The 27,588-nt window shown below is 50.8% G+C and overlaps 1 protein-coding gene across 7 annotated transcripts in view; it reads right to left on the bottom strand.

Annotated features, from left to right (window-relative positions):
- Positions 1–27,588, bottom strand: part of CKAP5 (cytoskeleton associated protein 5) — a 1,152,983-nt gene that overhangs the window by 173,516 nt on the left and 951,879 nt on the right. For all 7 annotated transcript variants that reach the window (XM_085646654.1, XM_085646649.1, XM_085646653.1 and 4 more), the window contains one exon: positions 16,979–17,166. In XM_085646654.1, the coding sequence (XP_085502780.1) occupies positions 16,979–17,166 (188 nt within the window). The remainder of the gene's footprint in view (positions 1–16,978; positions 17,167–27,588) is intronic.

Here is a 27,588-nt window from a genome sequence, read left to right as displayed (position 1 = left end):
TGTCTTCCTCCTCTTAGCAGCTGCTGGGCAGGTCTTCTTTCTTCTGGCTCTTCTTCGGAGTTTGGAATCTGGAGAAGGAAGGTTCAGGGTGCCCCTAAATACTAGATTTAGGGGTGTTATAGGTAGGTGAAGGGCAGGGACCAATGAGTCCCTGTCCTGGGGTGGGTGCACCCCCTATCCTGCCTCTCTCCTGTGGGAGGGGGGCAGTAGCCTAGTCCTGATTGGGCAGGGCTTCCCATCTTCAAGATGGCGAGAGCCCGGAGATGTGCTTCGCCTCGCCTCCCCCACCTGAGGGGTGGGGTTGGCAGGCTAGCACATCCCCTGTCCTTGTATGGGGTTTCCGGCCAAGCTTCCCGCCAGAGTGGGGGGTTGCAGTGGCCTGGGGAAGCTCACAGAGGCGGCATACCTTTGAAGCTTCCCCCTGCCCACCCTGGGGGAGGAGATTTAGCACCTCGCCCAGGATGTGCATTGTTGCAGGCCCAGGAGAGAGGGGCTCCCCTACCCAGCCTCAGAACAGACGTGGATTGTAGGTTCGGTTTCAGGGGGTCTCTCTAAGATGCCCTCTGTGGTGCTTGGTACATTAAATCCCACACTGGCATCAGTGTGGATTTAATGTGCTGAGCAGTTTGATAGCAAACTTCAGGCTTCAGTGCTGCCATTATGGTGCTGTGGAGTTTGTGTTTAACAAGCTCCCAGCACCAAGTACTCTTAAACGGCAGCACTGCACTTACAGGGCCCAGGAATGGACCTGGGTACTGTAGGGGCACAGGGCTCCTGCCTCTGTGCCCACACCACTGGCATAGGGCACCCAGTTAGAGGGGTGGCTGATGTATGCCAGGGCAGTGTAGGTGGTGGGCATGGCACACAGGGATGTGTGCCATGTCGACTGTTTTGCCTTGTACCCAGACACTCAGCCTGCCAGGGCAGTGTGTGTGTGTTAGCGTACAGGGCCTCTAAGGGTGGCACAATGAGTGCTGCAGCCCTTAGAGGCCTTCCCTGGTCACAAGGCCCTGGGTACCTAGGGTACCACTTACCAGGGGCTGACATGTGGCCAGGGTTTGCCAATTTGGTTTTGAGGTTTTTGTTTAGGGAAAGAACATAGGCCCTGGGCACCTGATTGGCAGGAGTCCAGGGCACACACAGTCAAAGTACATTCAGCAATTTAGCAAAAAGTGGGGGCATACCATGCAAGAGAGATGGCACTTTCTCACATACACTTTCCTGGGAGACGTTTACATGTGTCTCCAGGAGGGCAGAAAACGGTCTCAGTTACAGGACCCCATGTGCAACGGTATGGGAACAGGGGACTCAAGGCAACAAAGTGGCAACCTTGCTCAAGTTGCACACTGCAACTTGTTACGTTAATTTCAACCTGAGAATCAAGTCAGGCTAAATGTAACAAGTTGTTGGATACCTTGGATGACCTACTTTGGTCGCATTTTCCAGAACACAGCTGAGGGATCAGCTTGTAACTGTTGGGTGACCAAGCCTTGCCACAGTGTCACGTTTTTAGTAATCTGCAAAATAAAATGCTCTGCTTGTGAATTATGCTGCACCCTGCCTTAGGACTCAATAGGCCAGTGTAAAAATCTGGCTCTGTATATACTCTACCAAAGTAAGGTATAGCATGAACAGAGTCCAGAGGCTTAAGTAGATAATACTAAAAGCTCTATTTGGGGGTAGTGTGGTCGAGCAGTTAGGCTGATAAGACAGCTGCGTTAAGCATTTATTCTACACACTCAGGCAAGAATTGATTTCGCACACTCAAAGACTGAATCCAAGATCAACTGGTTGCATCAAAAAGATTATGCTTCGTTATTTTATTTCTAGAACGAAGTTCAGTGAGTCCACTAGATTGGTCACTAGCCACATTCTGTACACATTTGACCAGATCTTCAGGGCTTCTCTGCAGAGAACCTTGACATGACTTCCAATTGTTTCTTTGATATACCATATCATGGTCATGCTGTGTCAAGATAAGGACTGACCAACCGCTAAGGGAAGGGAGAAATGCCATAAGCCCCTTCAATTTGACCAGATGTATGAGAAAACGTTGCTATTCTGGAGACCAAAGACCTCCAGTCTCTAGTTCCTGCAGAAGAGCACCAGAGTGAAAACATCAGTAACCAGTGGCTACAGTCAGAGGGTGTTGAAAGAAGATCTTGATGAAAAGTTCCCCTTGCACACATGTAAAAGGCCAGCGCACAGCAATATCTCAGGAAACCAAAATGCAGTTGGAAGTCACGACCTGTGTTCGATCCACTTAACTGCAAAGGCACCACTGTAAAGCACTCATGTGTCAGCGGGCATTCATTACCAGGGGAAGGTAAGAAGCGAGCAGATCTAACTGCTAAAGTACACAAGAGCGGGAATACAATCACCTTCCTGGAATCGTGGCAGCAAAGCCTGAGACTTGTACACTCTCCTGGGAAGGCTTGAACCAAGGTAGTATCCAGTCATGCCCCAACAAACAGGACACTAAGAGGGTTCAAGGTCAGATTTGGGAACATGGAGAGAAAAACCCAAGCCATGCGTAGTGACGCTGCAGTGGGACAGGCAGTCGTGAGGAACCTCTTTCAATAAGTGGTGAGCTTTCCCTACTAACCCTCCTTCCCTTAATTGGGTATTCTCATTTTGTATCTCTTGATGTTCACTTACTCTTCTATTGCCGATTCTCTATGGGTAATTTGTATCTAATGAATGCGATGCATCTTACAAGATTTTATAACAATGTTATCAAAATGTGCGTTCTGACTGCTAGCTATTCTGATAAAAGCAAGGGGAATCTATGAAAGTTCCAATACTGGAGTAAGAAAACAAGTTACTTACCTGTAACTGTGGTTCTCCAGTATTGGTAACTTTCATAGATTCCCATGCGTCCACCCTCTTCCCCTTGCAACGGTCAGCCTTCAGCATATTCTGTGGTACTGTTACACAATGGCTACGAAAATCTGAGGTTCTCTCAGGAAGGTTCTATGGGGTGAGGCTGTTCTGATTGGCTGTTCTTTTTATTTGGTCTCTTTTACAAAAAGAGGTGGATATGCTACAAAATGAGATGAGGCCTAGGCCTTTTTTTGGTACCGATTTCTACGGTATTTTTTATTTACCAGGGACTCCCATCTCTACGACGGGGAATGATACAAACAATGGGAATCTATGAAAGTTACAATACTGGAGTAACCATGAAGTATCTGGGACAGCACGACTGACCAATCTCGTGCTCTGGTAAAATAAAGGTTGCTTCCTGTTGTAGAAGGTGTACCTGCGAAAAGTCTGACCCTAGAGGAGGGAGGCATCTAAAGGGAAGCCTTTCCACAATTTGTAGGACACACTAATTGTGAGAAAGTGGGTTTCTGTTGCAGTAAACCCCCAGGGGTGTGGAATTTAATAAAATATCTACTTGTCCATGGGGCAGGTTGTTTCATAAATCTACTTGTCCTGTAACAAAATCCACTTGTCCCTTTTGTGCCATGTAATGTGGCGACAAATTACGGCAGCAATCTCATTATGCAAGAGTTCTGATAAAGCCTCTCTAATTATGCCAGGGCTTGTACCATAGTAGGGTTTAAATACTAGCAATTCCCTTATGTTGCTACGTTTCTGCAGGTCTACATACTGGGGCTGAAGGTAGTGGTAAGCAATAGTTCAAGGGTTGGAATGCTGTTTTCAGTCTGTGCAAACCTACTAACTTGCATATTTTAAGGGTTTTCACCAACTCTTTTTTCTAATCTTTTCCCATACTGAAAAAGGTTGAAAATTTACTCCTGGCAGTGGCAGACCTGAAGCTTCTTCAGGGTTGGGAAAAAAAGTGGTTGGAGGAAAAGTGAACTTGAAACATTCAGATTTTCACATGAGCAAATTTGCTCATGCTAAAATGCAGTTCACAAATATTTTCTAGGAGTACTATTTCTTGGCCTACTTCTGTAAATTATTGTGAATTCACAGAGACTGTATATATGCACTTAATGCATGAATATATACCATGGATGCACTTTTAAGACTTTCTTTAATAATTGGGCCTCTAACTAGGCCTGGGGTTAACCATGACCTTTTGTGTTTAGTAAAAGTATCTCTCTCTCTGTGTCTCTCTCTCTCGGTCTATCAGCTGGCTTCACTGTGAGTGACAGTATTCTGCTCTATTACAAGGAGCATATTGGCGCACACAGTAGTTTTTTCCAGTGCCTGGAACTGCTGTGGCAATGTGTGCTTTTTGAGTCCAAAAACAGTTTTTTGCTTTTGCCAATGCTTGTTAGAATGGCGAAGGCCCTGCAGCTCCCACACAGATAAGGTTTTACAAAAACCATGCCTGAACAAATCACGCATTGACAAAACCATAAGCCTGACCGCCAATTTCAGACCTGGCTTTGCCAATGCTTGTTTATTTTTGTTTCCCACAATCGAATTTTAACTGGTTACACTGATTTTCCATTATGAATATTTTTGGGAAATACAAGCATACATCAACATGTTACTAAATGATGCTGCAAAGATATGGTACCTAAAATCTTACAGTAGTTTAGCAAAATATTTTTTTCCTACTTGCATTTTTTGGGTGAACATTATACATTTTGAAAGCAAAGAATCATCACTGTTGCTTTCAAGTTTCTGCAAATTTGCATATAATCAGAGCATTCTGGGAGCATTATACATAGCCTCATAGTACTAAACTTTGAAAACGTGTACACGTTTATACTGAAACCACCGTCCGTAGTGCAGGCAGAGCTGACATTTACTTTTTGTGCTCACCCTAATAAAGGCTTTGCATTAATGAACCATAAATACAAGTTTGAACAGTGCTAACACATGGACACACATATTACCTTAACTGTAGACCATGCCCTTCCTTGATCCATAATATGGTATTGTAAACTGGCAGCTAAAGGGTTTGTGCTGTAGGGGGTTGGGCCTACTTGTCCCAAGGACAAAATGGACATTAAAACCTGTTGCCCTTGACCCCAAACAATATGTCCCGGGCGTCGGGCTATAGGAATTCCACATCCCTGAAACCCCCCACCCCCCTTTTTGTTTGTTGCCAGACTACGGATGCTGTTTGACTTTGTGCTCTGGGGCCCTGCCAATCAGGACCCCAGGGCCTGTGTTCTTTCCCGAAAACAAAACCCAATTGGCATCTCTGGCCACATATCAGCCCCTGGTAAATGGTACCATAGGTACCTAGGGTACTGTGACAAGAGAAGGCCCCCAAGGACTGCAGCACTTATTGTGCCACCCTTCGAGGCCCTGCACCCTGACACACACTGCCTTTGCAGGCTGGGTGTCTAGGTGCAGAACCAAACAAAGTCAACATGGCACACATCCCTGTGTGCCATGCCAACAAACCACTGCTGGCATACATCAGTCACACCTCTAGCTGGGTGCCCTATGCCAGTGGTGAGGGTACAGGTGCATGAGCCCTGTACCCCTACAGTACCCAGGCCTATTTCTGGACCCTGTAAGTGCAGTGCTGCCATTAAGAGTATATAGTGCTGGGAGGTTGTCATTACGAACTCCACACCATCATAATGGCTACACTGAAGACTGGGAAGTTTGGTATCAAACTGCTCAGCACATTAAACCCACACTGATGCCAGTGTGGGATTTAATGTAAAATGCACCACAGAGGGCATCTTCAAGATGCCCCCTGAAAAACCACCAACTACCAGTGACCTGACTGAGTGGCTGCGCAGGCTGCCACCACCAGACATGTTTCTGGACCCCTGGGTCGAGAGCCTACTGCTCTCTGGGGCCTGAAACAATGCACATCCTGGGACGAGGTGCCAAGCCTGCTCCCCCAGGATGGGCAGGGTTCCCGAAGGAGAAGCTTCAAAGGCATGCCGCCTTTGTGAGCATCTCCAGACCATTTGCTGCTTTCAGCAACTGGTCCCCCACTGGTTCTACCCCCCACTTTGGGCGGGAGAGCCGGCAGGAAAAAAGTGAAGAGAGATGTGCCCACCTCTGCCAACTCCACCCCTAAGGTGGGGGGAGGCAAGGTGAAGCACAACCTCGAATCCCCGCCATCTTGAGGATGGGGGACCCAGCCAACCAGGGACAGGCTCCTGCCCCCCCCCCCCCCCCTCCCTCCCTCCCACTGGAGAGTGGCAGAATAGGGGGAATCTGGATCTGAGGAAGGTTCAGGGTGCCCCTAAATACTAAATTTAGGGGCGTTACAGGTAGGTAAAGGGCAGGGAATCCGAAATACGTGTCTGTATTATTTTGTTGTGGACTGTTAAGTACAAACAGGTATTTCGGATTCCCACCACTCCTGAGAAATATCTAAGTCGCATGTTCTGGGTTGTCTATACATTGGGACCGCCTAGCTAGATCTAGGCTAACGAATGGGACACTAAGCTCGTCGGATATGGGGTTCTTGGTTCTGAGGGGAGTTTCTGGTACACCACAATTCTCTGAGGTCCTGGTTTCCTGCGCATAGTTCTGTGCATAAGCAGAATCCCTGCAACACAGTGTGTATAGAGTTTGAGTCCCCAAAGGTAGGCAGAGGTTAAAGTTAGATAGAACCTTACTCTCTAAAGTAGTAGCTTGGTCGAGCAGTAAGGCAGTATCAGAGGACAGTGTTAAGCATTTGATGAACACACTCAGTCAGCAAATGATCTCACACACTCAAGAACTGAACTCTGGGCCAATTGTGTTTGTATAAAAATATACTGTTTATTTTTAGAACCAGGCAAGCCTGGTACAGGTAAGCATTAAATACTTTTCAGTAATAAGTTACTGGATATAGGACAGTTTGAAAATGCAATAGAACTTGTACTTTGTTTGATTTACAGGGGAGCGGTAGTAGACAACACTTAGCAAATACACTACATTGGAATGAATAGGCTTTTTCAGTAAATTACAGGCAAGTTACTTTTACGTTACTTTTTCTCACTCAGTGCTGGATACCTAGATTCAGCAATGGGATATTACCTAGAAACAGGTAAGTAATTACGTTTTGGTTATTCGCATGATTTTTTAAGAATATTTCCAGTTTTCAAAACTCCACACTTAGAAACTTTTTGGAGCAGTACATTGAAATGAATGGCCTTCGACAATAAATTGCAGGTAAGATACTTTTCACGTTACTTTTCTAATTCTGTGCTGGATACCTGGATTTGGTTATTTGTGCGATTTTTAAAGAATATTTTTAGGTTTCAAAATTCCACACAAAAACCTTTGAGAAAAAGTGTCAATGTTATCCTATGGAAGGATAACAAGTTGATGGTTCACAGGTAAGTAAATCGACTGTGGGAGTTAAGGGTCTGGGGTTAGACTCAGGGGTCTCCCAGGTTCAGTGATGCACTGTTGTTGCACCCTCAGCAGCACTAGGGCAGCAGGGTGCAGAGTGTTGAGGCCCAATGTTATCCAATGGGGGTTAGGTGGCCTCCGGTTTGTGGCTGCTGGCAAGCAGGCCACTGGGTTGTGGGAGCAAAGCTCCTAGGGTTAAGCTCAGGGCAAGTTGGGGACAAAGGTAGCACCAAAGGTACACCCTCAGCGGCACTAGGGCGGCCGGGTGCAGGGTGATGTTTTGAGGTTGGGCACCCTGTTTTCTATGGAGATCCTCCTCCGGTTTGAATAAAGGCTGCAGGCTCTGGGATGAAGACCTTTTGGGTGCGACCACCACTTCGAGGGGTAAGTTGGGATGTCGGGGGTTGGCTAGGCACCGCTGGTTTGGACACATAAGTCCATGGGGCGTTAGGTGCAGGGGTGCCTTTTTGCATCGGATTTTCTTAGCTGCTCTGGTCGCAGTAGGGGGGTCTTCTGGTTTGAGGCTGCAGGCACCGTCTGGAGGCTTGAGGCAGGTCAGGGGTCAACGGACCTCGGGTCAGGATCGCTGAGGGGACCTCCTCGTGGTGTTGGTTCACTCTAGCTGGGGCCGGGGTTGGTCAGTGCAGAGTGTGCTAGATTAGCAGAAGCTGCAGTTTAAACACGTCCGGTGTTCTCGGGAGATAGAGTCCTTGAAGTGAAGGCAGGCAGGTCCTCCGGGGTCTGTGAGGTTGCTGGCAGCAAGACACGCCGGGATTTCGCAGGTTCAAGAGGAGACAGGCCTGTAGGGCTGGGGCCAAGTTTTCTTTTCTTGTGGGTAGGCTGGATCTGCCTTCTTGGTTCAGGGCTGCCCCCTAAATACTGTATTTAGTGGGCGTTTTAGGGGTCTTGAGGTCAGTAGCAATGGGCTACTGACCTTAGGGTGACTACACCCTTGGTGTGCTTACCCCACGTGGGGGAGTGAGCACAATCCCTAGTCCTGATTGGGGCGTGCCTGCCATCTGCAAGATGGCAAGCACTGGAGAGTAGGCTTCAACTCTCCTCCCCCACCTGAGGGGTGGAGTTGGCATACCTCCTCGGCTGGCTAGTTTTTCCCTCCCGTCTTCCCACCGAAAGGGAGGGGAAACAGGAGAGCAGGAGAGGCTGGGGGTCGCATTACAAAGGCTGCCAGGCCTTTGAAGCTCCCCTGCCACAGATGGCGCTTCCTGGCCTGGGGGAGGTGTGAACACCTCTGCCCAGGAAAGGCTTTGTTTCTGGGCTCAGAGAGCAAAGGCTCCCACCCTAGGAGTCCAGAAACCTGTCTTGTGGTGGCATGTTGGTGTGTACCAGTCAGGGAACACACTAGAGGCTGGTCGTTTTTCAGGGGGTATCTCTGAGATGCCTTCTGTGTGCATTTTTCATTAAATCCCACACTGGCATCACTGTGGGTTTAATGTGCTGTGAAGTTTGATACCAAACTTCCCAGTTTTCAGTGTAGCCATTATGGTGCTGTGGAGCTCGTAATGACAAGCTCCCAGCACCATATATTCTTAATGGCAGCACTGCCCTTACAATGCCTAAGAATGGATTTAGACACTGTAGGGGTACAGGGCTCATGCACCTGTACCCTCACCACTGGCATAGGGCACCCAGCTAGAGGGGTGACTGATCTATGCTAGGGCAGTGGGTTGTAGGCATGGCACACGGGGATGTGTGCAGTGTCGATTCTTTACTTTGTTCTGCACCAAAACACGCAGCCTGCAAAGGCAGTGTGTGTTCGTAAAGGTACAGGGCCTCTAAGAGTGGCACAATAAGTGCTGAAACCCTTAGAGGTCTTTCCTGGTCATAGTGCCCTGGGTACCTGTGGTACCATTTACCAGTAGCTGACCTGTGGCCAGAGATGCCAATTGGGTTAGTGTTGGGGAAAGAACACAGGCCCTGGGAACCTGATTGGCAGGGACCCAGGGCACACCAAGAAAAAGTGCATCAGTAGTCTGACAAAAAATGGGGGGTTACTGCAACAGAAACCCACTTTCCTACACAGTGACAAAAATAAAGGGTGATCCGGGGGGAGTTTATACCGAACATTTTGGCACAAGGGGGAGAGGGTGGCTTGGCCCATGTGGCTAATACAGGGTCTTGAAGAGCCTCATTGACAAGAGGTGGCTCCGAGGTGTGGGCTGTAGGACCTATGTGAGGATGTTGGATTTAGTTTTTATAGTAGGCAGTTGTAGCTCCAGAACGTCTACAACCTTTTGCATTATGAACAGTAGGAAGATGCAACCAGGAGAAGGGACCCAATGGGTCCAAAAATCCTAGTTCTGGGGAGGAGTCTTTGCAACAGGCCTCAGCCAGGTCTTGAAACTCCTGCAAGGTCTCGTGAGGATCATTCCAATGTGGATCTGTACCAAAGTCTTCGTAAACAGATTGGTGCTTCTTTTTCGCCAGGAGACATTGTGCCTCCCTTCTGGACTCATGTATAGGTGCTAGGGGTCGTGAGACAGTAGAACAAGTTACTTACCTTCGGTAACGATGTATCTGTAAGAAACATTAGTTAGATTCCTCACCTTCGAATATCCCCAGGCGTCAGACTGGATCCGGAAGATTTTTTCGTCAGCAATCCCCTTGCGCGTCGCTAGGCGTCGTCCGCGGCTCCGCGTCTGTCGTCGGCGTCGTGCGCCGGGATGACGTCGCAGTACTTAGACGCCGCCCTCGCGCGCTGACGTCAGTTCTTGTACATAGCTTTCCGCGCCAGGAACGCAGAGCTATGCAAGAGACCGACACTGGTGCCAAAAATAAAATCTAGGGGCCTGAAAAGGATAACCTTAACCCTAGATGTCAGTTCGCAGAACGGGGAGGATGGGTGTGTCGGTGAGGAATCTAACTAATGTTTCTTACAGATACATCGTTACCGAAGGTAAGTAACTTGTTCATCTGAAAGAAACACGTTCGATTCCTCACCTTAGAATAGATACCCAAGCAATACCAACCCCGGTGGTGGGTCTGCGAACCAAGATCACACCAGAAAGTCCTGGAGGACAGAACGGCCAAAGAAGCCATCCCTCCGGACTTGGCTGTCAAGGCAATAATGCCTGGCAAACGTGTGTAGCGAAGCCCACGTTGCCGCCTGACAGATGTCCTGCAAAGGGACACCCCGTCCCAAAGCAGTAGCAGCCGCTGTGGCCCGAGTAGAGTGGGCGCGCAGCCCAACAGGAGGGTCCTTTTTTGCCAAGGAATAACAAATTTTGATGCACAAAACGACCCACCGAGAGATGGTCCGTTTGTGCACAGCTTTCCCCTTCTTAGCACCCACGTATCCAATGAAAAGTTGGTCGTCCACCCGGAAATGCTTTGTGCGGTCCAGATAAAAGGAGAGCGCACGTTTGGGGTCCAGACGGTGGAGCCTCTCTTCCTCTTTGGAAGGATGCGGAGGCGGAAAGAAGGTGGGCAAGGTGACAGATTGCCCAAGATGAAAGGGGGTCACCACTTTCGGAAGAAAGGAGGGACGAGGCCGAAGGACAACCTTGTCCGGATGAACAGATAGAAAAGGAGGCTTTGATGATAAAGCCTGGAGCTCACTCACCCGTCTAGCCGAGGTGATGGCTACCAGAAAAGCAGTCTTAAGCGTCAGCAGACGAAGAGGACAATTATGAAGAGGCTCAAAGGGAGCACACATTAGAAATGTGAGAACAAGATTCAAGTCCCACTGAGGCATTACAAAAGGGACAGGAGGGAACGTGTGAGTAATGCCTTTTAGAAAGCGTGTAACTACAGGGGACTTGAAAAGAGAAGGCTGATCAGGAAGCCGCAAGAAGGCAGAGATGGCAGCAAGATAACCTTTCAAGGTGCCCAGGGCAGAGCCCTGCCGGGCCAAAGAAAGAAGAAAGAGCAGAACCTTAGAAAGAGGGACGGAAAGGGGATCCACAGCCTTTGCTGTGCACCATGCCACAAATTTGTTCCACCGGCAGGCGTATACCGTCTTAGTGGAGGGACGCCTGGCTGCCAGAATGATATCACAGACTTCAGGAGGCAAGTCAAACGGCATCAACTGCCGCCGCTCAATCTCCACGCATGGAGGTGGAGGCTGGACAGGTTCGGGTGGAGGACCGTCCCCTGCTGCTGCGACAGAAGATCCTCCCGAAGGGGCAGACGTATCGGAGGATCGGTCAACATACTGAGTAGCTCGGGATTCCAGTACCTTCGTACCCAGTCCGGAGCCACCAAGATGACTTGGGCCCGGTCGCGCCTGATCTTCAGCACTCTGGGAAGAAGTGGTATAGGCGGAAAGGCGTACAACAGACCGCAACTCCACTCGTGACAAAAAGCGTCACCGAGCGAGTGCCGCCTTGGAAACTCCAACGCGCAGAACTGCTGACATTGCGCGTTCTCTTCGGTGGCGAATAGATCTAACCAAGGCTCTCCCCACTGCTGAAAGAGACCTTGCGCCACTTCGGAGTTCAGACGCCATTCGTGATCCATCATGCACCGGCGGCTGAGTTAGTCTGCTCTGGCGTTCAGGGAGCCCGCCAAATGTTGAACCACTAGGGTGACACCCTGGTATTCCAGCCATGTCCAGAGGCGCAGAGCCTCCTGACAAAGGGTCCACGACCCCACCCCGCCCTGTTTGTTGCAATACCACATGGCGGTGGTGTTGTCCGTGAACACCTGCACGACACTTCACCTGACAGAGGGAAGGAAGGCTTTCAGTGCAAGTCGGATCGCTCTCAACTCCAACAGGTTGATGTGGAGACGAGACTCCGCCGGAAACCAGAGACCTCTGATCTCCGCCTCTCCCATATGGCCACCCCATCCCAGGAGGGACGCATCAGTCACTACGACATGCTCCGGTTGGGGAAGGGAGAGGCTCTTGCCCATGACCCAATCGCGGTCCGTGAGCCACCACTGCAACTGCTGTGCAGTGCCCTCCGAGATCAAGACATGGTCGGACAGGTTGCCGTGATGCTGGGCCCACTGAAACTTCAGGTCCCACTGCAGAGCCCGCATGCGCCGCCTGGCGTGATGCACTAGTAGGATGCAGGAGGCCATCAGCCCCAGAAGCCGCAACACAAGCCTGACCGAAACCCAGGATAGAGGCCGAAAGATGGGAATCAGGGCCTGAATATCCCGGACCCGCTGTTCCGGCGGATAGACCCGGAACTGCGCCGAATCGAGAACCGCTCCGATGAAGAGGAGCTTCTGAGAGGGACTCAGGTGTGACTTTGGCACGTTGATGGAAAACCCCAGTAAATGCAGGAGATCCGCCGTAGTCTGGAGGTGGGAGACGACTGCCTGGGGCGAGCCCACCTTCAACAACCAGTCGTCGAGATAGGGGAAGACTGGAACCCCTGATCTGCGCAGATGAGCTGCGACCACCACCATCACTTTCGTGAACACCCGAGGGGCACTGGTGAGGCCGAAGGGGAGCACGGTGAACTGAAAATGCTCCTGGCCCACCGTGAACCGCAGGTAACGTCGGTGGGCCGGCAGGACGGGGATGTGGAAATATGCGTCCTGCAAGTTCAACGCTACCATCCAGTCTCCAGGGTCGAGGGCAGCTAGAACCTGAGCCAAAGTCAACATCTTGAACCGTTCCTTCCGGAGGAAGGCATTGACGTTCCTGAGGTCCAAGATAGGGCGTAGGCCCCCCTTTGCCCTTCTTGGGAACCAGAAAGTTGTGGGAATAACAACCACTACCTACTTCTGGGCTCGGAACGCGCTCGACGGCCTCTTTGGCCAAGAGGGCCGAAACTTCCTCTCGCAGAAGATTCAAATGATCCTCCGAGATACGGTGGTGCTGCGGTGGCATGGCTGGAGGGGTCGTCTCGAAGGGGAGGGAGTAGCCCCTTCGGACGATTTGCAGCACCCACCTGTCCGAAGTGATGGTACGCCAGTGGAGCAGGTGATGGCGAACTCTGCCGCCCACTGGCGAGGAATGGGCCGGAAAGCTCGGACTAGGGAGGCGGATGCTGCCGGGGTGGATGTGGGCTGACCTCGTCGGCCTCCAGAACCGCCTCGGCGGAAACCACGTCCGCGACCGTGCGCAGGTTGGGTCTGCGGCTGGTGGCTAGGCGGACGTGAGGAGGCGCCCCTTCCTTGGCCACGAAAGGGGCGAAAAGCGGAAGTTTGCGATCGCGGGGCCGAGAGGCCCAAGGACTTGGCCGTAGCCCGGGAGTCCTTAAAGCGATTCAGCGCACTGTCCGCTTTCTCACCAAAAAGGCGAGTGCCATCAAAGGGCATGTCCATGAGAGTGCTCTGGACATCCCCCGAAAAAGACGTGGACCGCAGCCAGGCGTGACGTCTAAGCGCCACCGTGGTAGAAATCGCCCTACCCAGCGAGTCCGTCGTGTCAAGCCCACATCGGATTGCATGTCGTGCTGCATCCCTCCCATCGGCCAGAGCCTGGGTAAGTCGTGTTCGCGCCTCCTCCAAGCACAGGTCGGGAAGGAGGATTGGGAGGTAGAAGCCTGGATAACCAGGCTCTCGGGGGTGGGGTGTTGGGACAGAAAACTGGGGTCGCCCGGAGCAGGGCGGTGGCGCCTGGCAACGTTCCTGTCCACAGGAGAAACAGTGGAGGGCTTGGACCAGGTGCCCTGCAGAACGTCAATGAGGGCCTCATTGAATTGCAGCAGAGACTCAGTGGAGCTTGCTGCAGACTGAAGCACCTCGGTGAGGACGTTAGTCCTCACAGCCACGGCAGGCAGCTCGAGCCCAAGGGCTGCGGCCGCCTTGCGCAGCACCACAGAGAAAGCAGCACCCTCCTCCGAAGCCACAGTCGGAGGAGAGATGAATCCAGTGTCTGGTGAGTTATCCAGACCACTGGCCTCCCCCAGTTCATCTGCCCAGTCCTGTGACAGTTGAGCCTGAACGGCCATAGGATCCTCGGACCCCTCCCATTCGCCCCCGTCATCCGATTCCTGGTAAACAGGAGGAAGGATCGGAGCCATAATGTGTCTCTAACGGCGCCGTACGCGGCGTCCATCGACGCCGCAACTGCGCCGGATTCGGAGCGGGGCTGAACTGGGGCTCGACGCCGAGCGGAGCCGGCGTCGGAGGTGGAACCGGTGTCGACGCCGGCGGAGGAGGCGTGACGAGGTCGACCGGCGTCGACTGGGACGAGTCCCTCGGGGACCTGCGGCTTCGGAGCCGGCGATGGCGCCGCCGGCATGCAAGGTTGCCCAGTCGGGTCCACGGGGCCCGAAGGCGCGCCAGCGGGCGCCGACGGCGGAGCCAGGCTCCTCATGGCCGAGAGGAAGGCACTGACTTCCGCCGGCGACGGGTCAGTCCCAGGGACCGGCGGGTATGGGGACTTGCGCGGCGCCTGCGGCACCGCTGGAGCCGCGGGGGTAGAACCAACCTGACCCTCGGCCGAGTCGCGCGACCGGCGAGGGGAGTCCGAAGAGCGGTGTCGCCTCTTGGACTTCTTGGAGTGCTTCGACTTACCCGAAGACTTGGAGCCAGACGAGCGATGATGACGTCGGCTGCGGCTCCGCGGCTGATCCTTGGACCTCCTCCTGGACCGGGATCGAGAGGGGCGCGGAGCCGAGTGGCGAATCTCGAGGAGCTTACGGGACCGCTCCAGTCTAGCCTTTGAGGTCAGGGCCTTGCAGTCCGAACACGACTCCGCGTTGTGGTCGAGGCCCAAACAGTAAAGGCACCGGCGGTGATGATCCGTAACAGACATCAAGCGGTTACAGTCAGTACAGGCTTTGAAACCAGGCATCCTACCGGCACCGGAGTCGAGACAAGATCAAAAAGGATCAAAAAACGTAGTAAAAAAAGACTAAAAGGGGTAGCTCTCCCGGATCTGCGCTTACTGGCACGGAAAAAAGAAGAACTGACGTCAGAGCGCGAGGGCGGCGTGTAAGTACTCCGATGACGTCATCCCGGCGCACGACGCAGACGACGGACGCGGAGCCGCAGACGACGCCTAGCGACGCGCAAGGGGTATTGCGGACGAAAAAATCTTCCGGATCCAGTCTGACGCCTGGGGATATTCTAAGGTGAGGAATCTAACTAACGTGTTTCTTTCAGATATGGGCTGTCAACAGCTGGTGTTCGCGCAAACTACGTTCGGGATATCTAAGGAAATGCCTCTTTGTATGGTCTGACGCAAGTTTGTGTACTCAGGCAAAAAACCCAGCAGAATTGGTTCACAGAGGCCTGCTAACCAGACCTCAGTACCCGACCACAAAACTGGTATGTTACTTTGGACAAACTATTGGAATAGGTTAACTCACTTGTAAGTTCCTAGTGTATGGCACACACAGCATGCACGTTAGAGTCACTTCAGGGATTTTGTGCCTCTCTGGGTGACAGTTAAAAGGAGTCACCCAGTCCGCCATTGAAGACCAGTATTTACCTACTAGCCCAACGTTGCCATTTAAAGCAATGCCAAAGACAAACCTCCCTCTGCTATATGTACAAGTGACCCCTATGTCAGTCCTATCAAGCCTTAAGGTAGGGTGCAGCATATTTCAAGGACAGAACTTTTATTTCACTTGTTCAGACAATACAAATACAAAAATCTTGATTTATTAAATTGTTTTGGTGCTGTTTAAATGCTTCACACTTGTCCCTTTGTGTAAGCCTTGCTGCTCAGAGCCATAGCTACCCTGGGTTGAGCTGAAGGTTTGACAACAAAATCTTAAGCTCGACCCAGATTCCAAGGGTATTTATTACACAGTGAGGTTGCACAAGCATACCATATCAGAAACCGATTTCCCCATAGTTGTGTATAACACAGTGAGGTCGCACAACTACACAATATAACAGACCCCATTTCCTCACAGATTTGTATTACACGGTGAGGTCTCACAACTGCAGCACGTAATACAACCCACAGCACATAATACAGCCCATTTCCTCACAGTTGTGTATTACACAGTGAGGTCTCACAAATGCACAACTACACAATATAACAGACCCCATTTCCTCACAGATTTGTATTACACGGTGAGGTCTCACAACTGCAGCACGTAATACAACCCACAGCACATAATACAGCCCATTTCCTCACAGTTGTGTATTACACAGTGAGGTCTCACAAATGCACAACTACACAATATAACAGACCCCATTTCCTCACAGATTTGTATTACACGGTGAGGTCTCACAACCACAGCATGTAATACAACCCACAGCACATAATACAGCCCATTTCCTCACAGTTGTGTATTACACGGCGAGTTCTCACAACTGCAGCACGTAATACAACCCACAGCACATAATACAGCCCATTTCCTCACAGTTGTGTATTACACAGTGAGGTCTCACAAATGCACAACCCACAGCACATAATACAGCCCATTTCCTCACAGTTGTGTATTACACAGTGAGGTCTCACAAATGCACCATATAATACACGCTATTCCTCACAACTAGCAGATACAGAACTAGAAGAGAATTTAAGGCCTTCTGCACAAAGTGCCTGAAGAAAGTTCATTCATCAACCGTGAAGCAACACAAAGCGCCACTGACGTCTTAAAATATGTAAATACTAAGCATGTGGCAGAGGATTTGTTGGTCAGGCTGAATAAAGCCATCAGTACCTTTGGCCTTGTCCCTTTAACATGCTTGGGTGTCCAGCCCAGTCTAATCAAGTACACAATGGACGAGGAAGTACAAGGAGAATAAAGGAAATGGTCCGAGGTGAACAGATTCCCAAAGCCAGCTGAAAGAACTCTCCTGGTGCGGACTGCGTTAAATGGCAATAAGAGATGGCTACGACAAGAGCTTCACATACCTCAGAATGTTAGTCTGGTCCGACTTCTCCAACACCTTAACCACCAGGAGGTTTACAGACCGGATGACCTGCTGCCCCTCCTCCAAGTCTTCAACCCTTGAATCCAACATCAGGGTGATGAGGCCATGCATCAAGTCTTTCAGCACCCCAGTGGAAGCTTCCCGGGCCAGGTGCTCTATCTGGAACAGCTAGAAAACAAAGCATATCAAGTATCTGAGGAATTGGTGTTCAAGACTGACTAGGCGAACAAGTTACGCATCTTCAGTAATGCTCTTTCTGGTAGAGACCATCCAGACGTAGATTCTTCACCTTTTGGACATTCCCCGGCATCTGACTGAATAAGGAAAGGTTTCCAAAGCACCTCTGCAGCTCTCCACCTTGTGGCTCCCCACTGACGCAGTTTCGGTCTACATAAGCACCACTCCCATGCACTGACATTGGTTGCTTTCAAGAAGATCTGCACCCCCAAATGCATAGCCCCAAAAGCAAATTGGTAAACAGTGTGAAGATTACTAGACTTGGAATCCTATTAAAGGTCAAGTCGAGAGAGAACAGGAAGGACAGGAGGGCCGGAGAGGAATCTGCAACTTGATAGAGTCTATACCAGAAACAGCATTACTGAAGGTATGCATCTTGTTCATCTGATAGCTGTAGATACCTCACCTTTTAAATAGATAACATAACAGTAGCTAATGGGAGGATGACTATGAATGGACTCAAACCAGAAAGTCTTGCAAGACCGCACAGGAAAAGTGCCCATTTGGCAGTCCAGACAACAGTGCTTTGTGAAAGGATGAATGGATGCCCACGTAGCTGCAGGACATAGGTTTAGAATAGGGGCGGACCTGGTGGAATGGACATGCAGTCCTCCTGGAGGCTGCTTCTTCACCAGTGTGCAGCATGTCTAAATGCAGAGAAAAATCCAGAGCAAGATGGTATGCTACCTTCAAAGGAAAATCCGGCTTTGAAGGGCATGTGGTGCATACATGGGAGGGACTGCTCTGTTTAGGTAGAAAACAGACACCAAACTGGTTTTCCCATGAGTGTGCAGACCAGAGGTAGCCTCAAACCTAGGTTGGGGTACCCTGCTCCAAACTGAGATAGGGGTTCTACCATCTAGGAAGCAGAAAGAATAGAGATCTGTGGGATAGCTAGAAGGCATACTACATAGGAAGTGGTCATCAGGCCCACTGGCTAGTGACTGGAACCTCCCCTAACACTTTCAGGGCATAAAAGAGGTAACCCCCGGCCAAATGAAATCAGATCTCGCTTGGACTAGAGAAGAGTACTGAAGGACTGACCTGCTGACCGTGGACCTGGCAAAGAGAGGCTGCATCACCATTGGACTGCGCCTACTGCTCCCTGGGCTATTGAATGAAAGGTCTGTGCCTGCTGTCTCCAGCTCAAGGAGAAGACATCCCAAGGCCCTAGCCAGAAGGAGAGACTAAATGAAGTTGCTGGACTTCCTGTTCGCAGCTCATGGCCACAAAAGCTAAATAAGCCAGAATGAAGAGTTGGTAGCCAAGATCACAAGATTGGCACTCATCGCCCCGCTGTAGGAAGCTGGCTCTATATAATATACTAAAATGAGGTACAGTGTGCACGGAGTTCAGTGGAACCCCAAAAGGTAGGCAGTGGTAAAAGTAAATAGCACCTTAATCTACATTTGTGGTAGTGTGGTTGAGTAGTAAGGCTTTATCAGAGGGTAGTGATAAGCATTTGTTGTACACACTCAGGCAGCAAATTATGTCACACACTCCAAGACTAAACTCAGGCCAAATTGTTTGTATAAAAAATGTAGTTCTATTTATTTTCTAGAACCGAGCAAGCCTGGCACAGGTAAGTTTAAGTGATACTTTAAGGCAAGTTGAATACAAGCAAGCTGAACAAAAATGACTGTTACAGGTATGTAAATACTTTTGAATACAGTGGAAATTACTGTTAGATTAATTTTCAGATTACTTTATGGATTACTTTTTCTACTCAGTGTGATATGCCTAGATATCACACTGGGACATTTACTAGAGAAAAGGTAAGTATAGCAGTTTTGAGCTATTTGCAGTTTAAGTTCTCATACAAAACCAATCCACAATTAGAACAATTTAAAGGAAAAACAGTCAAGGTGTTCCTCTGGAGAAAATGTGGTTATCGGTTAATAGGTAAGTACTTGGTTGTGTGAGTTGGTATTCTAGGGTAAGAACCAGGGTTCCTCCCAGGTCAAGGATGCACTCTTTAAACACCCTCAGCGGCATTAGGGTGGCTGGGTGCAGAGTGCTACGGCCTAATGTTATCCAATAGGGGATAGGCAGCGTTGGTGGCAGCTCACGAGCAGGCCACAATGCTGTGGGAGCAAAGCTCCTGGACTTAAGCTCAGGGCAAAGAGGGATCCAGTTTAGCACAGAAGGTGCATCGACAGCATGTAAGAAACTAGCTCTATACTGCACCAAAGTGAGGTACAGTGTGTATAGAGTCCAAGGGTCTCCAGAGGTTTGGCAGAGGTTAGATAGAACCTTACTCTCCAAAGTGGTAGCTTGGTCGAGCAGTAAGGCAGTATCAGAGGACAGTGTTAAGCATTTGATGTACACACACTGTCAGCAAATGAATTCACACACTCGAGAACTGAACTCTAGGCCGATTGTTTTTGTATAACAAATATACTGTTATTTTACTTCTAGAACCAAGCAAGCCTGGTACAGGTAAGCATATAAATACTTTGCAGTAATAAGTTACTTGTTGTCAACAGTTTTAAAAAGCAATGAAGATTTACCTTGATTTGATTTACAGGGGATGCAGGAGGTTGCAATACTTAGTAAATGCAGTACATTGAAATTAATGGCTTTTTAAAGTAAATGCATCTAAAACTACCTTTGCATTACTCTTGTAAACCAATGCTGGACTCCTAGGTTTAGCACTGGGACATTTACTTAAAAACAGGAAAGTAATTACGTATTCGTAGTTTGTACAATTTTTAAAGAATGTTTTCAGATTTCAGAAGTCCACACTTCAACTTTTTGGACCAGTACATTGAAATACATAGGATTTTCCTGTAAATTGAAGGCAAGTTACTTTTGCGTTACTTTTGTAATACAGGGCTGGAATCCTAGATTCAGCACTGGGACATCTACTTAAAACAGGTAAGTAATTCCGTTTTTATAGTTTGTACGATTTTTTAAAAATATTCTTGTATTTCAAAAGTTGACAAACTTTTTCACAAAGAACCCTCAATGTTATCCTATGGAAGGAAATTCAATTCACAGGTAAGTTACTTTTTCGTTTATTTTCTTACTCAGCGCTGGACACCTGGGTTCAGCACTGGGACCTTTCCTGCAAACAGTTGAGAAAATTCGGTTAGGTTATTTGTGCGATTTTTAAGGAATATTCTTAGTTTTCAAAGTCGACACTTAGAAACTTTTTGGGAGCCAAAGTGTCAATGTTATCCTATGAGGAAAAGTAAGTTATCGGTGTCGAGGTAAGTATTCGGTCTTTGAAGTTGGGGTTCTGGGGCACGACTCAGGGGTTTCCCAGGGTCATTGACGCACTGTTGTTGCACCCCCAGTGGCACTATGCCGGCTGGGTGCAGAGGGTTGAGGCCCAATGTTATCCTATGGAGGATAGGGGGACTCCGGTTGGTGGCTGGCCACGGGGTTATGGGAGCAAAGTTCCTAGGGTTCAGCTCATGGCATGTTGGGGACCAGGAGAGCACAAAAGGGGCATCCTCAGCGGCACTAAGGTGGCCTGGTGCAGGGTGCTGTTCTGAGGTCGAGGCCCTGTTGATTTCAACAGAGAATCTCCGGGACAAACAAACACTGCAGGCTCGGGGACGAGGATCTTCCAGGAGCGACCACCACTTCGAGGGGTAAGTTGGGATGTAAAGGGTTGGTTAGGCACCGCTGGAATGGGCACACAAGGCCGTGGGGCGTCGGGTGCAGGGGTGCCTTGGGACGTCTGATTTTCTTACCCGCCCTGGTCGCGGTAGGGGGGTCTTCTGGATTGAGGCTGCAGACATTGTCACGAGGCTTGAAGCAGGTCAGGAGTCGCCAAATATCGGGTAAGGATCGCCCAGGGGGGTGAGGGGGTACCTCCTCGTGGTATCTGTCCACTCGAGCTCGGGCCGGATTAGACAGGTGCAGTGTGTGCAGGATTCGTGGTTCCTGGCTGGCACCAGAAGCTGTAGTTCAAACACGTCCGGTGTCCACGGGAGAAACAGCTTGGAAAGTGAAGGCAGGCAGGTCCTCCGGGGTTTTTGAGGGTGCTGGACATGCCGGAATTTTGCAGGAGCAGGTTCGAGGGGGAGACAGGCCTGTAGGGCTGGGGCGCAGTCAGTGGGCGTCATCTTGTTCGCTCTGCATGGCTTTTCGTCCTTCTCTTTTGGATGCTGGATGTGAGGAACAAAGGTTTAGGGTGCCCCTAAATATTGAATTTAGGGGAGTTACAGGTAGGTAAAGGGCAGGGACCAATGGGTCCCTTCCCTGGGGTGGGTACACCCCCTATTCTGCCTCTCTCCAGTGGGAGGGGGGGCAGGATCCTGTCCCTGGTTGGCTAGGTCCCCCCATCCTCACGATGGTTGGTACTCTAGGTTGTGCTTCACCTCGCCTCCCCCACCTTAGGGGTGGAGTTGGTAGAGGTGGGCATACCTCTCTTCCTCCCTTGTTTTTCCTGCCGGTTCTCCCACCAAAAAGTGGGGGGGGTAGAACCAGTGGGGGCCAGTTGCAGAGTACAGCAGGTGGTCTGGAGAAGCTCACAAAGGCGGCAGGCCTTTGAAGCTTCCCCTGCCCATCCTAGGGGAGGGGACCTAGCACCTGGTCCCAGGATGTGCATTGTTGCAGGCCCTCGAGAGCGGATGGCCCTTGAGAGCGGATGGCTCTCGACCCAGGGGTCCAGCGTCAGGTCTGGTGGGTGGGAGCCTAAGCAGCAACTCAGTCGGGACACTGGCTGTGGGTTGAGTTCAGGGGGCATTTCTAAACTGCCCTCTGTTTTGCGTTTTACATTAAAACCCACACTGGCATCAGTGTGGGTACAATGTGCTGAGAAGTTTGATACCAAACTTCCCAGACTTCAGTGTATCCATCATGGTACCGTGGAGTTCGTAATGACAACCTCCCAGCACCATATACTCTTTAATGGTACACTGCACTTACAATGTCTGAGAATGACTCCGACACAGTAGGGGCACAGGGCTCATGCCTCTGTGCCCTCACCACTGGCATAGTGCACCCAGCTAGAGGGGTGACTGACCTAGGCCATGGCAGTGGTTGGTAGGCATGGCACACAGGAATGTGTGCCATGTCGACTTATCTGTCTAGCTGAAATCGCCAGATCTTGAGGGCCTTCCTGAAGGTGTTCAGGGAGGGGGCACGTCTGATGTCTGCTGGTAGCTCGTTCCAGGTCTTGGCTGCAATGTGAGAGAAGGATCCTCTGGCTCTGTGGATGCGCGGGATTTCGGCCAGTGCGAGGTTGGAAGATCTGAGGTTTCTTTTGGGTACGTGGAAGTTGATTCTGTTGTGGAGGTATTTGGGTACATTGTTGTGTAGGCATGAGTGAGGATTTTGAAAGTGACTTTTCTCCACGGGGAGCTAGTGACACTTCGTAGGTGTTGACTGATTTGTTCGTGTCGGGGGATGCCGAGGACGAGTCTGGCTGCGGTGTTCTGTACTGTCTGGAGTTTGTGGAGTAGGGACTTTTTGATGCCGGCGTAGAGTGCGTTTCCATAGTCCAGTCTGCTGGTGATGAGTGACCGTCTTCCTTGACTGGGGGACCACTTGAAGGTCTTGCAGAGGGTTTTGAAGCAGCTGGAGGGAACGGCGTTGACCTGTCGGTTCATGGTGAGTGATGAGTCTAGTACGATGCCAAGTTTCTTGGCGTGGTCAGAGGGGGTAGGTGGGCTTCAAAGGGCAGTCGGCCACCAGGTGCTGTCCCATGCAGAAGGGGTGGTACCGAGGACTTCTGTCTTCTCGGCGTTGAGCTTCATGCAGCTGTTGGTCATCCTAACTGCAACGACTTGCTTTCCTTTCTGGAAGTTGTTTGGCAGTGGTAGGGTCTTCGGTGGGGGAGAGGATGAGCTGGGTGTCGGCGTAGAATACGATGTTGAGGCTGTGTTGTTGGATGATGGCTGCGAGGGAGGGCCATGTAGATGTTGAAGAGGGTGGGGCTCAGGGATGAACCCTGTGGGACTCCGCAAATGATAGTGATTTTCATGGGGTCGGAGAGGAAGGGTGGGAGGCTGATCCTTTGGCTTGTTCCGGTGAGGAATGATCGGATCCAGTCCAGGGCTGTTCCTTGTATGCCTGCGTCGTGTAGTCTAGCAACTACTGTGCGGTGGGAGACTGCGAAGCCCGCTGATAGGTCGAGTAGGATGAGGGCTGCGGAGTGGCCTTGGTCCAGGAGGGTGCGGATGTAGTCTGTGGCGGCGAGTAGGGCAGTCTCTGCTGTGGTTGCTTCGGAATCCGGATTGGGACGGGGACTGCGTTTTCCAATGAATCGTGTCAGTTTCCTGTTGACTGTTTTCTCTGCAACTTTGGCTGCAAAGGGGAGGAGCGAGATGGGCCGATAGTTCTGGAGGTCAGTGGGGTCAGCTGTGGGCTTCTTGAGCAGAGGTCTGACTTCTGCGTTCTTCCAATAGTCTGGGATGGTGCCTGTTTTGAAAATGGTGTTGATGGTGCGTTGTAGTTCGGGTGCGATGGCGGCCGCAGCTCTGTGGTGAGGGGGGCAGGGGTCGGTGAGGGGGGCATGGGTGGATGCCTTGGGTTTGTTGATGGAGAAGTGTACGCAGTGGTGGTCAGTCCATGGCGGCTACGTTGTGTGGCTGAATTGGACACTGTTTCCTGATGCGAAGATGGAATCGAGGGTGTGTCCTGCTCTGAGGGTCGGTGTGTTGACGAGTTGTTTAAGTCAGATGCTGGCAAGGTTGTCACGAAGGATAGTGGAGTTGGGGTCACTGGGGTTGTCGAGGTGGAAGTTCAAGTCTCCAGTGAGTATTTAGTTTGTTGAGGCGATGGCGTGGGGTGCAATAAAGTCGGTTAAGGTGGTGGTGGCGAAGGGTGTTCGGGGGCCGGGGTCTGTAGATTAGGGTTCCTCGGAGTGTGACTTGGGGGGGCGGTCTGGATCTGGAAGTGCAGGTGTTCGGGGGAGGGGAAGGTTTCTGTGGAGGGTGCTCTTGCGGGCGATGGCGAGGCCCCCTCCTGGGTGGTTGGGGAAGTCTGGACTCTGAATCTTGTATCAGTCTGGGATGGCGGTGCTGATGTCGGGTGCGGAGGATGTATTGGTCCAGGTCTCTGAAGAAGGCGATGTCAGGCAAGAGAGATTCTAGTAGGTTCCAGATTTCAGCGTGTTTGTGTACGGAGCATACGTTGAGGAGGAATTTTAGGGTGTCGCCAGTGCGGACGTCAACGGTGTTGGAGGCCGAGGTGGCGGTGAGGTTCTGGCAGCAGTGGAGTCAGGAGAACTGGCCGTGGGTCGTGTTCGGCGAGGCCTGTTGGCATTCTCTAAGTCTTCCAGGGTTGAGTGCGAGGAGAATGGTGGTGTCGCATCTGCTGCACGACTGTACAGTGGCCGCCATTAAGTAGGTGAGGTGGGAGGGAGGAGAGGCTGTGAGGTGGGTGGGGGTAATTCGAGGTGGGTGGGGGTAATTCGGGGCGGGGGGGGAGGGGCTGCGGGGGTCCGCAGGGGCAGCAGGAATAGGCAGGCACGATAAAATAAAAACATTGGTGGAATTCGAGCAAGACAAGATGGGCACAATAACAGTGGCACAACAGGGAAGAATTAAGAAAAAAAATGTCTGAGAAAGGTTGTGGTGGTTGCAGGCAGTCTGGTCCAGTTGGAGCGGGCAGCAACCTCGAACCTCCCAAGGAGGAGGTCTGGGGGCAAGAAACGGCACATCAGAGCCGTAGGGAGAGTGGACCTAGACCAAGGGTTGGAGGTCTTACTCCCCAAGGTGTTGGGACATCGGGTGCAGGGGTGTCTTTAGGCGTCTGGTTTTCTTACCAGCGCAGGATCCTCCAGAAAGGGGCTGCAGCCTTTGCTTGGAGATTCGCGGCAGGACAGACATCACCAGATCTCAGATCAAAATCGCCGGGATACCTGCTCGTGGTGTTGGGCCACTCTAACCCAGGCTATAGGAGTCCGGTGCAGACTCGTGGTTTTGGCTGGGGCCTGAGTCTGTGGGTGAGCAAATAGGGTGCTCACGGGAGACAAAGTCTTTGGTTTGGAAGGCAGGGCAGGTCCTTTGGATTCCTGAGGCTGCAGGGCAAACCAGAATTTCGCTGGAGCAGGTTCAAGGTGGGGACAGGCCAGTGGGGCTGGGGTGAAGTCAGTGGGTGTAGTCCTCTTAGTTTCAGCACGGCATCTTCAGTCCTTCTCTACCTGTTGATTCTTGTCTGAAGGGGCAAGGATCAGAGTTGCCCCAAAAGCAAAAGTTACTTACCTTCGGTAACAATATATCTGTAAGAAACATTAGTTAGTGATAGATTCCTTACCATAGAATTACCCCACGGCATCAGACTGGATACGGAAAGTTCATCAGCAGTACCCCTACGCGTCAGAAGGTGCGTCGTGCGACTCCGCGACCGTCGTTGGCATCGTGGTCACCCAGATGAAGTTCCAGCAGCTACTTAGCCGCTGCCCTCGCACGCTGACTTCATTTCTGTACACTACTTTCCACGCCAGGAACGCAGAGCCAGGCAAGATACTGGCCACTGGTGAATTGAAACTAGGGCCCTGAAAGGGATGAACTTAATCCTAGAAATCAGTTCGCAGAACAGAGAGGCTGGGTGGGGCAGTAAGGAATCTATCACTAACTAATGTTTCTTACAGATATATTGTTACCAAAGGCAAGAAACTTGTGCATCTGAAAGAAACAAGTTAGTGATAGATTCCTTACCTTAGAATAGATACCTCAGCAATACCAACCCAGGTGGTGGTGGAGAACAGAACAGCCAAAGAAGCAGTCTCTCCGGACTTGGCTGTCCAGGCAATAGTGCTTAGTAAAAGTGTGCAGCGAAGCTCACGTAGCTGCCTGACAGATGTCTTGTAAGGGGACAACACGTCCCAATGCCGTAGTGGCGTCCGTAGCTCTGGTGGAAAGGGCGCGCAGCCCCACCAGAGGCTCCTTTTTTGCCAGAGAATAACAGGCTTTAATACACAAGACGACCCATCTGGAGATAGTCAGCTTCAGTACAGCCAGACCTTTCTTAGCGTCAACAAAGAGCTTGTCATCCACCCGGAATTGTTCTGTGCAATTCAGGTAAAATGAGAGCACACATTTTGGGTCCACACTGTGGAGCCTCTCTTCCTCTCTGGAAGGATGAGGAAGTGGAAAGAAGGTGGCCAAAGTGATGGTCTGCCCAATTTGAAAGGCAGTGACAACCTTTGGCAGAAAAGATGGACGCGTTCTGAGGACAACCTTGTCCGGATGGACAGACAGAAAAGGAGGTTTACAAGAAAGTTTGTAGCTCACTCACTCTCCTGGCAGAGGTGATGGCTGTAGGAGAGTAGGATCTGCTTCACATGGGTACCCCCACTTTTTGCTGGTGTTTCACTGTTTTTCGACTTTAGTCTGGCTGTGGCCCTGCAAATCAGGACCACAGCCTAGCTGCTTCCTCTCTAAAATGGTTTCCATGTACATTAGGTACATATCTAATTGGATTTTGGAGTGCCTTATAAGCCCCTAGTATATGGTATACTATGTACCTAGGGCATAGGTACCTCAGAGGCCTACCGGGGGCTGCAGCATTTATTATGCCACCCCTGGGAAGCACTCCAAAATGACACCACAGGTCTGCTACTGCTGCCTGGGTAAGGGGGTAAAAAGGTGTAAACCTATAAGCCACTCCTATGGCAGGCCTTGACAATCCTGAAGGCAGAGTGCTTGGTTTTATGTGAGAGGGTGCCCAAGCATGAGCTGAGCCCCTCTGCAGCATTCGGAAATACTTCCTTATGGCTGTTCTGTGATACCGCCATACCATATACTCTTAAGTGCATTATAACCTCGCGGTAAATGTCAACTTTGGAATGGCTGCATCCAAACAGGTCGTGTTTGGTGTCAAAAGCTTTGGAATACCTCCCCCCCCCCCCCCCCGTCCCCCCGTCCCCCACGCCAATTCTGGTGTCGGGGTAGCTATCCACCCTTCTAGAGGGAGATACGTTAACACTGGCTAAACCCGATAGGACTGTCCTGAGCCCTGGCACCACAAAATTGATGCCTCTGCCACAGACACGGGTCTGGCCTCCTGCTGCTGACCGAAACTCCAGCAGGGGAGGCCTGAACAATAGGTTTCCTGTTGAGGGGTGTAACCGCCTCCCCAGACAGGCAGATGTGTATTGGGGCTGGGCGGGAGCACTCTGGTGCTTTAAAGTCCAGCACTGGGGGCACACTTAGTGTCCCTGTGCATATTCCAGTTCAAACCGGTTTCAGGGGCTACTTGCCCCTGCGCGAAACTGGACAAAGGAATGGGTGTAACCACCCCTCTTTCCTGGCCCACCCATAGGTGGAGCCTTAGGGTTAGTCCATCCCCTAAACTCACTATAAGTATAGGAATCCAGTCCCTAGGACTTTGGATTACCCTGGACGAAACTCTGCAACATACATCCTGGACCTTCGAAGTTCTAGCCTGACT

Source organism: Triturus cristatus, chromosome 3_1 (assembly GCF_964204655.1).
Source record: "Triturus cristatus chromosome 3_1, aTriCri1.1, whole genome shotgun sequence".
Lineage (NCBI taxonomy): Eukaryota > Metazoa > Chordata > Amphibia > Caudata > Salamandridae > Triturus > Triturus cristatus.
This window is presented reverse-complemented; position numbering and strand designations above follow the sequence as displayed.